The sequence below is a fragment of the Anastrepha ludens genome, chromosome 6 (assembly GCF_028408465.1).
Source record: "Anastrepha ludens isolate Willacy chromosome 6, idAnaLude1.1, whole genome shotgun sequence".
NCBI lineage: Eukaryota > Metazoa > Arthropoda > Insecta > Diptera > Tephritidae > Anastrepha > Anastrepha ludens.
Window position 1 is genome coordinate 44,035,118 of NC_071502.1, and position 14,454 is coordinate 44,049,571.

The 14,454-nt window shown below is 35.5% G+C and overlaps 1 protein-coding gene across 2 annotated transcripts in view; it reads left to right on the forward strand.

Moving 5' to 3' along the window:
* LOC128866739 (protein dead ringer) overlaps positions 1–14,454 on the forward strand; it is a 157,105-nt gene that overhangs the window by 48,226 nt on the left and 94,425 nt on the right. For both annotated transcript variants that reach the window (XM_054107700.1, XM_054107701.1), the window contains exons 2-3: positions 11,368–11,651; positions 11,767–11,917. In XM_054107700.1, coding sequence (XP_053963675.1) covers positions 11,368–11,651; positions 11,767–11,917 — 435 coding nt within the window. The remainder of the gene's footprint in view (positions 1–11,367; positions 11,652–11,766; positions 11,918–14,454) is intronic.

The following is a 14,454-nucleotide window of genomic DNA, read 5'->3' on the forward strand; positions in this document are numbered from 1 at the left end:
AAAAACGAACGATTTACCAACAATTGCGCACAACTTCAAAGAATTCGCAGGAATATTCGAAAACTATTCAAAAGCTGCAAAGCTGCGATTTCAGCAGCCGGTAAACCACATTTCGTTAGGTGCCGATATCGGCCCGAGTACTTAGCATACATATGTATGTATGTATGTATGTATGTATGTGTGTAGAAACAGAAGCAAAGTCGTATTCGTATGTGTGGTGATAGTATGGCAATGGTTGGAAATGAAGCAGCTGCTGCTGCTGCCATGTTGGCCAAGCGCAAAAGGCGGTGTTGATCTGACCAACAGGCTCTAAATGCCAAATGCCATTAATGCAATGACTGCCTGTTGGCTTGGCCATTGGATGTTTTCTTCTGCATTTTCAGTATTTAAATTGAAAATTCCCAATTTGCAATAGTCACAGTTGCGCTTAATTTGCACCTCTCTGCACTTCATGCATAAACAGAAATAGTGTAAGGAGCAATGACAACAACAATAAAAATGAAAACTGCGGCAACCATGTCGACTGGTCAACTGGTCAACCAACCTGTCGACAGAGCGTAAGCGCAAGCGCAACAACTTGCAACATGCAAACATTAACCAAACGAGTCATAGAATGAGTGCGAAATATGAAGCATATTTTATTGGATGAAAAATTAAATTAAATAAAATGAAATGTATTTAAAATAAAGAAAGTAAAAAAAAGAAAATAAAATGCAATAATAAAATAAAATACAATATAAAGAAAAATATAGCAACAGAAACAAATTTTTGTCAACAAATACAAAAAAAAATATCTTTGAATGAACCACAAAAAATAAAAAATACAATGAATAAAAAAATAAATAAGTAAGTAAATTAAAAAAAAATAAAATAGATAATAAAAAATAAAACAAAACGAAATCAACTACATTAAAACAAAGAAAAATTAAAATATAATAAAACGGAGTTAAATGAAATAAAATAAAAGAAAACTATTTCAAATTAAAAAAATATTAAATAACATGAGATAAAAGAAATGAAATCTAATAATAAAGCACAAAAATACTAAAATTATATAAATCCAAGATAATATAATATATTTATATAAGAAAGATTAAAGTAAATTAAAAAGTTAAATAAAATGATAAAATATAAAAAACAAGAAACAAAAAAAAACCAAAACAAGTCAAGAGTTCCTGATTTGATCTCAAAAAATAAAATGCAATAAAGAAATAAAATTCAGTAAAACAATAAAACAAAAAAATTTAAGCAAATGAAAAAAATATGTCTAATAATAAAACATAAAAAGTAGAAAAAAAAAATTTTTGTTAAGTAAAAGAAATAATTACAAATTAATTAATATTAATTTAGGAAAATTAAATAACAAAAAAATATCAAAATTACAGTAAAAAAAAAATAAAATTTAAATAAAATGGAGTTAAATGAAATAAATTTAAGTAAAAAATAAATAAATAAGGCAAATGAAAAATATGTAAAATAGCACGAGATAATAAAATTAAATCTAATGATAAAGCACAAAAAAAAAACAAAATAATATTTTATGATGCAAAATAATATATTAAAAATAAACTAAAAACAAATTAAATAAAATTTTAAAACATAAAATAAAAAATTAATAAATAAGGTAAATTAAAAATATATAAAAAAGCACGGAATAATAAAATTAAGTCTAAAAATAATAAACAAAAAAAAAATAAAATAAAATAAAATAAAATTATATAAAGCAAAATAATATATATAAAAAAATAAAGTAAAATAAAAAAAAAAACAAAGAAAAAATCAATAAAAATAAAATGAAATTCAATAAAATAACAGGTACAGCCAGAGTTCCTGATTTGAGGTGAAATAAATAACAGCAATAATTTATTTTGCTTTGTTTATTGTTAAACCTGCATTGAGCTCACTAAATAAAAATGCGAGAACTAAATATTTGGAGGTCATTAACCGTTTGAGTGCGATTCGTCGATATAGCGACGATAACTAATTACTCCAAATTTGCGGCGCGTTGCTATAGCGACGATTGCATCACTGTGCATTTGGCGTTCGGCTAGGAACGTGTTGAATATTATTTTGCGATATTTATAAAAAATTTATGTCATATAAAAGTATAAATTAGTTGAGACCGTTAAAAACAATTTTTATTTTTCGTTCAATATCGATATTTTGAAAATAAATTGCGCAAATGTGTAGTATGTAGTGTAAAAGGATCTAAATATCCAAAGCGTTCCCGGCTAATATGCAACATTTGCAAAAAAGGTGTGCATGGTACATGTGTGGGGAACCACAAATGTGCCAAAATTTGAATAATAATGCCGGAACTCGTTGTAAAAAAAAAAAAAAAAGATGATATTAAAAAAATGTAAATAAGTTTTTCTTATAATCATAACTAATAGTTTAGTCTACAAAATAAAAATAAAATTATTGAAATATGTAATTTTTTGTGTTCTCTATGCTTATATTTGTAAAGCCATCATATTTCAGTTTTCTTAGACCAAATTTTGCTTCGCAATTTTCGTATGTATTAAAGAAAATCGCTTAGCACTCAAACGGTTAAAGCAGTTTAAAATATGTAAAAAAATAAAAAAATATGGAAATTACTTTAAATAAAAGGAAAATTTAAATCTGCTATGCCCAATATATTCCCGATCCCAAAATCATAGACTAATGTTTTCTTTTTTATATCCTCATACTCGCACTGTGCACTTGTCATGGATATCTTACTAACCAGTTGTCCAATTTAATTCACTTCTTCTCTTCGGCAAACTCTCATATAAAAACACTCAAACATCTAATGAATGTTTAGAAATAGTGAATAGTTATCCGCAAAATCAATGCTGTGTAGAAAATTACTAAACAGTTGAATTAGGTTCAATCACTCAGTGCTCTGTGAATAAGTAAAATTATTCGATTCGGAGTGATTCAGTAGTAGCCGCCCAATAACCGCGAACGGGACAAACTGTTACTCAACTCAAGAAATAGGCCTATCCCAAACCTTCTTGCAAAGGATATAAAGACTATCTATGGCGGTTTATACTCAGACCGACCATCAGGTACTGCCCGATCGGTAAAATATTAAATATCGATATCGTGCATTGGCATTTGGGCAGTAACTTCAGAACCGTCAATGCTTTAAGTGTGCTGACAACGGTCTTTTAGTCGGTAGTCTATGCAATACTTAAAGTAGCAGACTGGATAATTTGCGAAAGGTGCCGAGGAACTAAATACATTTTGAATAAATTTATGTTTCTTTGAAAGCCTTTATATACCAAATTATAACAAGTACCAAATAATCTCAATTTTTGATCGAATTTTCAATTGCCCTATATGCCGTTGCAAATTTAAAAAAATATATATTTATTTTTTTTTTTGAAATATTGACAAAAAAATGTCGAATTTTTACAAATCTTATACTAAGTTTGAAAATTAGATTAATCCAAATTTCCGCCATAATTTTCAAATTTTTAATCAGAATTGGAAAAAAAATTCTCGTACGCAGTTTTTTATGCCTTAAATTCTAGTATAACAAAGTGTAAGTCTGAAGTAGCTCAAGATTTTTGTATATAAAAATAAGTGCACATAAGAAGTTATTGGCACTACAACAAATTTGCACTTTTGGCTTACTGGCTTATCTAGCTTTAAGGTACCATACGCGCTCCGACCGTTCCGACTTCACACATTGCCATATGAATGCGCTCATAAATCAGTATATACCTACATATACTTGTATACGAGTATGTATGATATTTGTGTATAAGTAAGAGTATACACTTTTTGAGATTATCAAACAGTCGTAAGGATGGGTAGAGATGCTAAGTGGTTGCGATGTGATCAACAAATTTGAGCTATCAACACTATTGGGCACTTACATACATACACATGGACATACATACGAGGGGAGATCAAAAAGTTTGTCTAATGGAAGGTTGCAAGGAAGACGAACAATGTGTTTTATGTATCACTACATTAAGGCTCACTGCAATTACAAGTGCGAAGATTCAATTGGGATACTACCGGATTAAAACTACTATATAAATAAACTTCAGTTTGGTGCCGTGATTAAGTTTCTCAATATGCAAGGAAATGCACCATGGGTAATTATGCAGAAGAAGCGATCTTACTAAAGAGACTATTGGCCCGGAAAAATAATGGTTTATGTGTGATACACAACGTTTACTCAACCAAAGTAGATAATCAAGTGAAGATATTTAAAGCTCAGGCCGATTGATTAAGGGAACGTACACAGGTATTGTTGAAAAAGTCAGCAAACTTTTTCTGGAAGAAGCACACGTGAAAAAGGAACAAATCGCAGAATTGGTTAGGGTATCATCCACGACCACTATGAATTGACTCAATGCTCAATGATAATTGAATCTCTTTAGCGAGAACAGGAATGAATTTGTAAATCGGATTATTACCTTAAACGATCGTGGAATTCGGTATGAACCTGACTCGAAGTTGGAGTTGATGAAGTAATACAACAAGGAGAAACAAGGGATTTTTAAGACACACGTTGCGATGGCTAACCTTTGCCAATTCGGTCTCGAAACATCTAATCACGCGCGCTACAGTCCAGATTCAAATGATTTATTTTTAAAAGTGAAAAAAAATGTTATTCCAGTACAAAAAATTTACTAATGATGAAGTAAGGGCATGAGCATAGAAATGCCAGAAGATACATATCTATTGGGATATGCGGACGATATAGTGGCGGTCATACCAGCTCGGGACACTGAGGACGCTAGAAGGAAGCTGAACCAAGTGTTGATAAGGACGCAAATATGGCTTGAGGCCTCGCCAAACATAAAACCGAAGTCATCCTTATGACACGAGGTCACATGCCACTCGAGGTCAGCATGCAAATAAGCGACACGTCCCTAGTGACCCAAAAAGTAGTGAAATACTTAGGTATTCATCTTGACTGCAGGCTTACTTTCGGGGCCCAGATACGACATGCGGCTACCAAAACAGCAAAGGTCACGGGTATGCTAAGTAGAATAATGGCAAACATCGGTGGGCCAACACAGAGCAAAAGAAAGCTAACTATGGCGGCCACAAACTCAATTCTCCTGTACGGCAGCGAAGTATGAGGAATTGTGCTAAACTGTTAAGCGAAGTGCAAATCACTAGAGGCTGTGCAACGAACAACTGCACTTAGAGTTGCCTCAGCCTACCGCACTGTCTCAGGCGTAGCAATTTTCGTGATCAGCGGGCAGATACCCGTCGACCTCATGGTCCGGGAACGAATGGATGCGTGAGACTCCAAGAAGAAACACGTCATCACTAGCTTTTCAGAACGGAGACGCCAAACCATGCTGCGATGGCAAAGCCGATGGGGCACTGAACCGAGTGGCAGATGTACGGCGAAACTTATTCCATCAATTGACAAACGGATCCAAAGGAACTTCGGAGAAGTGAACTACTTCTTAACTCAGTTTCTCTCGGGCCACGGATACTTCCAGAGATATCTATACCGCATGGGCAAGGTAACCGATTCCAAGTGCATATACTGCGAAGCGCTGAGCGATGACGTTGAACACACATTTTTTGGTTGTAATAGATGGCTCGCGGAAAGAAACGCTCTCAGGGAGCAGATTGGCGACATCGCACCGAGCAACAAAATCAGCAAATTCCTCGAACGCGAAGACAGCTGGAATGCGGTAAATAAATACATCGAGAACCTACTACGGAAAAAAAAAAGATCGACCTCGATACAGTGCAACAAAGTGAATCCGCACAGATAGAGGCACAAGAAGACGAGCCTATAGCATGAAAGTTGGCTACAATGGTGGACCCAGACGTGGGTGAATAGAATTGGTACTTTATGGATGCCGTTCTGGGCCCTCCCGAAGTAATAGGTATAGAAAGCAGTTCCGGGAAGCGTGTCTCCCCAGAAGGAGAGGAGGGATCGTTTTAGTGGCCACACCACACGACGCAGTAGACGACGGTCGCTGTAAGTGCGAAGGCATTTTGAACCCTACCTCACCCACCAAAAAAAAAAAAAAAAAAAAAATTGCTCCCTATTTTAAAGCTCTACACCATACTTTTTTATGGTTGAACAAACTGTTTGAAATATTCTTTAAGAATGTTCATTAGGCTTAAAGGAAAATATGTCGAAAAGGAACAAACAATTTTATATAAAATTTTATACCCCCTCTGGTTCATTCCACGAATTTTTTGAACTCTCTTCGTATTAGCAAATTACTTCACAGCTAAGATGGTTATGTAGCATTGAACAAAATTTCGTAAACGCGAAAGTGTTAAGCGCTTCAATTGACGACTGCCGGCTGCCACTTGGCCACCAGTGTTTAGCAATGCATAGGTCTACGTATACTTAGAATCTGCAGCGAAGGTGATGTCGATCATTTGGATAGCACTGGGTGTAAAGAAGTTGGTGGAGCTGGAGCTGCAGCTGCAACTGACGTGAGCGTGGTAGGTGGCGGTATTAAGCTTATAAGGCAATTTGCCGCCTAGCAGTGTGATGACTTGCTGCTCAGTGTTGGCGTAGCAAATTTTTACATGACACTACTAGTCTCGCTCCAGGCAAAATGAAATAAATATTACTGATTTATTTTTTAATTCAATTTAGCAACAAATAAAATAAATTTTGTAATATTTTATGAGCCAAAAATTTGCTGAAACGAATAAATGTGTTTATGCTTTTTATTTACTAGTTATATTGAACGACTTGTTGTTGATGCCATTTAACGATCTTTGCTATAAAACTGCATGCTTGACATACTTCAAATTCATTGCTTTGCAATATTCAGGTAGGTTAGACGGCAAGGGTACCACGGCTACACTACAAGTAGCACTAGCCGCCAAAGTACCCTTTCCAAGGGCCAAATTTGAAAGACCCAAAACTCGAAAATTTGTGGCATCATATTGAAATAAAAAAAATGCTGTTACATATTTTCGATCGAAGTACAGAAAGAAACAAAAAAACGCGGGAAAATATTTTTGAGATGTAAACTTTATATGGAAACACGCTTATGCACATACTCGTATAAGAATAAGTGTAATGGTTGGTTAAAGTGACAACTAACTGATTACCTAAATGTAATCCCAAGTGATTATTATATTCTTATAAAAACAGTAACATACTTTTTATACAATGGGCACTTGCAGTTCCAACTTCCAACAATTTTCCAACTTCCCAGCCATAGTTTCAACAGCTTCTTGTATATCTTCCTGAAACGTGAATACTTTGCTCAATATCTAGACGTATTCTATATTTGAGTTACCTTAAAATATGTATGTATTAATAAGAATTTTTGTTCGCTAAAAAAAGTAAATACAAAAATGGCACATTTTGTATCAGTAAATTTTCTTGATTTCATCGCTAATGTTTCACATTAGTTTTGCTCTTAATGGCTCACCGCTAAAAATTTAGTAACCTCCTCTTATTTTTAATGCAGATACTTTTCCATGAACCACCGGGGAGCGTTTATGCCTACCTGCAAATGTTTTGATTTTTACTATACCCCCTAAAGTAATTATTGCAAGCATAGTTGATTGTAGAGGCTATCCCGGTTGACCACAATTCTATGTTGGACCTGAGATATGTAGTGGTTGCAGTAGTAGTTCATATTCTGGGATAATAGAAATGTCAATTCCGAGACCAGATCCGAGAATTTCGGTGTTTCTTACGAATCGAAAATAGCAGAATAAGTTAATATGCATCGTAGGGTACTTTTTTCTAATTCTTTTACAAGTTTGGCAAGGCTTAAAACTGTAGGTCCCTCCATTTGTGGAACAACATCAAGACGAACACCACATATAGGAGGAGGAGCTCGGCTAAATACCCAAAAAGGGTGAACGCGCCAGTTATAAATATATATTTACAAGTTTGCATGAATCAAAAATTTTGATTAAAATCTTATTGAAAGAAAGTTTTCATTAATCTGCATAATTTCGCTCTATGACGTGCAAAGAAAACAGCAATAGCAAAAAATGACGCAAAATTGACCACCCCCTATCGAAAGATCTATAATTTTTGCAATGATGTCGCACGTCAATCATATTTGACACAACTGAGAACTAGACAGTTGCGGTATTCAAACAGACAAGTGGTGGAGCGCGCAAAGGGCAAAATAAAGATTTCCATCAGTCGAAATCATTTTTTCGATTTACTAGAAACGTTATTCAAAAACAAAGTTGGATGATTAATTTTGTGCCTCCTTGTATACAACATTCCTACTTCGAGAATATATTGGGTTGGGGAAAAGTAATGTCGTGTTTTGTCAATTGAGCGCGATATTTAAACATATCTTGCGTTGTACTTACTGCATCGGGTCACACTAAACGGCGATTTGAAGACGACAATTTGTACTACAAGTGTCTCTTTGACAAAGTTGTGATCGTACGTTTCAATCTTAAGTTATAGCGCATCAAAGATGGAGTCCACCAAGCAAGAAATTCGTCATATTTTACGTTTTTACTACCTTAGAGGTAAAAATGCATCGAAGGCGGCGGCAAAAATTTGTGAAGTTTATGGGCGTGATACTGTAATGATTCGCACAGCACAGCGTTGGTTCGATCGATTTCGTTCTGGTGTAATAGAGTTCGAAGATGCGCCCCGTACTGGTAGGCCAATCGTCGTAGAGACTGATAAAATCGTTGAAATTATCCAAAGAGACCGGCATGTGAGCATTCGCTCGATTAGTCAGCAACTAGGTGTAGACCACAAAACCGTTTGGAACCATTTGCAGAAGATTGGATTCCAAAAAAAGCTGGAGCTCTTGGACCGAATCAACGCTTGCGATTCTCTACTAAAACGGAACGAACTTGACCCATTTTTGAAGCGGATGGTGACTGGCGATGAAAAGTGGATCACGTACGACAACGCAAAGCAAAAAAGATCGTGGTCGAGAAGCGGCGAGCCGGCCCAAACCATCGCCAAGCCCGGATTGACCGCCAGGAAGGTTTTGCTGTGTGTTTGGTGGGATTGGAAGGGAATTATCCACTATGAGCTGCTCAACTATGGCCAGACCCTTACTTCGGTTCTCTACTGTGAGCAACTTGACCGTTTGAAGCAGGCGATTGACCAGAAGCGGCCAGAATTGGTCAATAGGAATGGTGTTGTGTTCCACCAGGACAACGCTCGTCTTCACACATCTTTGATGACCCGCCAGAAGCTACGGGAATTCGGATGGGATGTCCTATTGCACCCACCATATAGTCCGGACCTGGCACCAAGTGACTATCATCTCTTCCGGTCCATGCAAAACGCCCTTGGTGATACCAAGTTGGCCTCAAAAGAGGCTTGCGAAAACTGGTTTTCTGAGTTTTTTGCAAATAAGGAGGGGGCGTTTTATAAAGGGGGGATAATGAAGTCGCCTTCTAAATGGCAACAAGTTTGCGAACAAAACGGTGCATATTTGACTTGAATTGGATAATTCTAAGTACGTTAAATAAAGCGTCACATTTCGATCACAAATACGACATTTCTTTTTCCCCAACCAATATGTAAAGCTTAGGTAGATATCTACAACAGGCAGATATTTACAAGCAGCCAGAGCTGGTTATGTAATGGAGAACTGGTTGACGGAAACTAGGCTGGAGCACTGCTCCAGCGCGTCGAAGAAAGGAGCACTCATTGACTTTAATCGTCTAGCTGCCAGGCCGGCAGATAAAGTGCCCAACAATCTCCTTCTCTGAAAGGTCCTCACAACTTCTGCAATGGAGATTACATGGTAAATCTAGCATTTCTGCGTGTGTGCCGATCATCCAATGACCGCAGGCTCCCACTTTCAGATTTTTTTAAATTTTCTGAATATTATTCAGAACCTATTTATCTATAATTTTCAACAAAAAATGATTACGATCATAACATGGTGTGTTAAAATACTAACCTTTTTTGTAATTTTTTTTTATTGAATTTAAGAAGTTTATATTGCCGTACAAGTCCCGAGATTCCGGGATTATATTAAAAATATTCAAAATGAAGATATCAATAGTTACCGTTATTCTTGTCTTCCCTAGTATGCATATCAGTTGACATTCTAGTTGCTGCTTAATTTGATATTTAACGCTGAGTCAAGTATTGAAGTCATTAAAAATTGGAATATGTGGCGCTGTCAATTACATAAATATTGATGACTTTATTAATGGAGAGGAGATCAGCAAATACTTAACTCCACTATTCACACTTGCTTTACCAAAATAAACAAGAAAATTTAACTATACGAATTATACTAGTCTCGAAATAATGGAATGCTTTCAAATAGAAAATATCAAGAAAAGGGGAGAAAGCCTCAATGCGTTACTTATCGCACCAGTTCAAAAGCATTATGATTTTCATAGTGGGACAAATTTAGTAGTGGCGAATTATGTTTAGGAGGAAGCTCGTTTGAGGGTTCAATGCACGCTAAATGAATTTGGCACAAGTTCTTGAAATATGAAGAAACAAAAACAAATTGAAAGAAAAAAAAAATCAGAAAAAACATAGCCGCGTCACAAAAAAGGCGAACTCATTAAGCGCCGTTGTTTGTAAGAAAGTTCATTCTCCTCATTCAAAATCCATTCATATTCGTGTTGCAAGCATAGTTATACACACAAATTGCACACTCACTCAATCGTTGGTACAAAAACCAGCAAGAAAAAAAGAAAAAAAAATACTGCAAATGTCGATCATAATTCATTAAGAGTGTGCGCATAGGCGCACAAATCCCGCAGACCAACCATTCAACGCTCCAGCAATCCAGCAATCCAACGCGTTCTTAGCGGTTCCTACGACTGTTGCTCGCTTTTAATGATGAGGCTGCGCGACAATCTAAAATTGTTGGCAATTTATGCAAAAATCACGTTTGAATTCGATTATGCAGCAAATGAATGTAGAAATAAAAATTGTTTTCACCGAAGAGGAATAACGAAATTTTGCTAGACTCATACGTACGTACGTACGTACGTTCGCTTGTCGCATCCATGCCGCATACTCGTCTAGTGGTTAGGTATGTCATGTCGCCTGTTGTTTTTGCATTTTAAACATTACATCTGCACTCGACTTGTCGCAGTGGGTTGCAATGTTGATCGATCGTTTGTTGCAATCCGCGCGACCTCAGCACGCTTTGTGTGCCCCACCAGCGACACTACCGGCACTGTTTCTCATGCCCTGTTCAGCCCCTTAGTACGATAGTGTCGTTCGATTTGTTTGCCAGTCTAAGTGGTTCATTTGTTTTGCTGCTAGAAGATGTTTGTTTCTTTTTATGCGCGCGTCTCTTATGGATGTGTTTGGCCTTTAATGTGTTTTCATGTTGCACCAAATCGTTGCAATAAATTTAATAATCACTTTATGCCATTTGTTCTTAACAGTTTGTGCTAAGTTTACTCAATTCATTCGTTTTCTTTTCATTCCTTTTCTATTTCCAGAGTCGCGACGCCGCTTCTGATGATGAAGTGCGTGATTGTGATTCGATCGATGGTGATCATCATGTAATTCGTGCAAAGCGTTTAAAGGTCGCAACGCTGAAACGCAGCAATAGCAGTGGCAATAACAATAGCAATAGCCACAGCAATAGCAATAAAAACAATCATAACAACAAAATTATTGGTGGTGATATGAGTTTTGGTGGTAGCAGCGGCAGTGCAAGTATTGCTGTGGCCAGCGGCATGGTTGTGCGTAGTCCCGATCATCACGCTGATCTTCAAATAAGGTAAATTATTTACTTTGCTCGCCATTGGCGGTTATTGATTGAAATAGTGTTAAAAAGCAACTTTATGAATTAATATGTGTGTTTTTTGTTTTACTTTTCGTGTGTGTATTTCCAGTCATCATCATCAGTTTCCCTCAAGTCATCCGCTAAATACGCTCGGTAATTTCATGGGCATTGGCGGTTTACATGGCATTCCAAGTCTACAACACAACGATGTGCTAGAAAAGTTAAAAATGCAAGTGCGTGATATGAAAGTGGGTCTAATGGTAAGTATGGCACCTAAACAACACCAGCTGTGATCCACTGATGAATGGATCCGAATCCGCATAAAAATTTTGCACATAAATGCAAAACCTGATAAAAATCTCATTCAATTTATGATCTGTTCTGCTCGTTTTGGTTCTAAGCACTAGTTTGGAAACACTGCCTTTTGTGATTGGTAGCACTGGCAAGTGAATGTACTTATAAACACAAATACTAGGTCGTTTTAAAAGATTTGTGTTTCGAGAAGAAAAACACAATTTTATGGTTTATTATTCAGTTTAGTCTCCCTGAACATCAATGCACTGGTTCAACGAGATTCCTCTTTATGAATTCCATTTCAGAGGTGAAAATTTGGAAGAGCTGCATAATAGTCATTCACAGCTTTTATGACCTTATCATATGTAAATTTATATGAACTATATTAGAAAAGAAGTGTAAATTTCATGTTGAATCCGGTTTTTTGTCAAAAATTGTAATGCCACACCATTAGAGGCCCAATCTACTATAACAAATTGATAACATTTGAATTCAAAAGCGCCATTTTCAATTGAAATATCATTTTCTTAAATATCTATATTATTCCCTGGTGTTTTATCTTCTATTAATGTTTCATCTTCAATGCTGTCATATAATTTTTTAACGAATAAGTCCAAGTCTATATTTTCTTTGAAATGAAGTCAGCGTCTGAATCTTGTTTGAAGTAGCCCCAAAGCTTCGACAACAATTCTTGTGGCAAAATATAATAAATTGCTTGTACTTTTTCTTCTTCATACTACCAAACAGAAGTCTTAAGGGGTCCCGGTGGTATAGAGCTCAAAAATTTAGGGTATTTTCAGGAATTTTTTTTTTTCAGTAAAAAAAAATTAAAATCGATATTTAAATTTTTTACGCTTTTTATTTCACTTTTTTACATACAACAACGAAAAAAAAATTGTATTTTAATAATTTAAAAAATGGCGTTGAAGTTGACCCTCCCGAAAAATTGGACCTGGACGGGGTCGTCCATTTTGGCTCTTCTATTTATCTGAAACATAAGAACCAAAAAAATATTAATCAGTATGACTGTAGCTATGTCCCGTATTAAAATACAAAAAATAAAAAAAAATTTCCAAAATGCCGCGGCTTTGAATTTGACTCTCTAAAAATCGAGGTTTTTTAGTTTTTGAATAAAAAAAAAATACGAAATAATTGAAATAATAATATGATTCTAGTACGGCCGATAGGCATTGATGTTGTGCACAACATATTAATATTTCAGACAACACCAGCCCGAAAAAAGTCGTTTCGAGATAAATGAGTTTTCGAGGTACAGGTAGTTAGGATCTACCTAGTTAGTGGGCTGTAGAAGCTATAATGCTGAAAATTTCCGCATGAAAATTTCACAATATATCTATTCGAAATATCGAAAAAATCAAAAATCGAGTTTTTGAAATTTCTAGACCACCAGATCCCCGTAAATCAGTGTTGGCAACACATATACATACAAATGATCTGGATCGTTCTAGTGAGAAGTGATCGCGATACTGAGCTGGTTCGTCCAAGAATATACGCTAAGTGTGTTGTTGTTTTAGTTATTGTTTGAGCGGCTGGGAGAGCATGATTTGTTGCTTTGGTAGCTGAGTTCAAAAGTGCTGTGCCACTGTGTTCTGTCTAGAAGGAGAAGAGATACCTAAATTTGAAGCCTGAAATTTCGCCAATGCTGTTGAGTAATGGTTTGCCAAAAACTTCTAATCTGGCTCTTGACTGCAGCAAATATTTTAATCTCGTCGCGTGCAACCCTGCCTTCTAGTGTGCTGGGTTAGCCGCGGTTGGTCTTGAGATGTTGGATCCTCCGTAGCTTAGAAGTGTAATAGAATCTCACTATGAAAGTTTTAGGAAGTACTAAGCTATTAATGAGAAAGATACAAAAAATCTGAGAGGAGATGTTTTTCCTAAATGATAAAAACGTTTCACCAAAAAATTTTAACAAAAAATAATTTGTTTGCCAAACTATATTTTATGCTACGAAAAAACAATTAAAATTTATAAAGACGTTGAAAAGAGCAAAACAAAATTATTCAATTTTTTTTTTTCAAAATTCTTTCAGTTCTATTTTTAGTATACTCAAGACCACGAAAAAACCAATTATCAGAAAAAAGAGGTTGTCTGTAAAGTCGGTTTACTGACGATAGTTTAACGTGACAACGTCACAAGAAAATAGTGATGGAATGGGTGTATTTTTCAAACGAAAATTTTAATTTTATTTGTTTGATAGATATTTTGTATGGATATAGAGAAGGAGGTAAATGGAATAGTAATGAAATAGGTCAAGTTACATTTACACAAACGTGAACAATTAAGAAACATTTATCAAATTCATGAAAGATATGTTCAATTTCGATTGTGCATCGGACGTTAATAAGTCAACAACACTAAGAGGCAACATCATCGATTTGCCTTTTTCAAGACACTTTACACTCGAAACACTCCCTTTCATTTCCTACTTTTCCTATCATCGTCCTATTATCAACAGAGAAATGGTTCATTACCATGCACACAG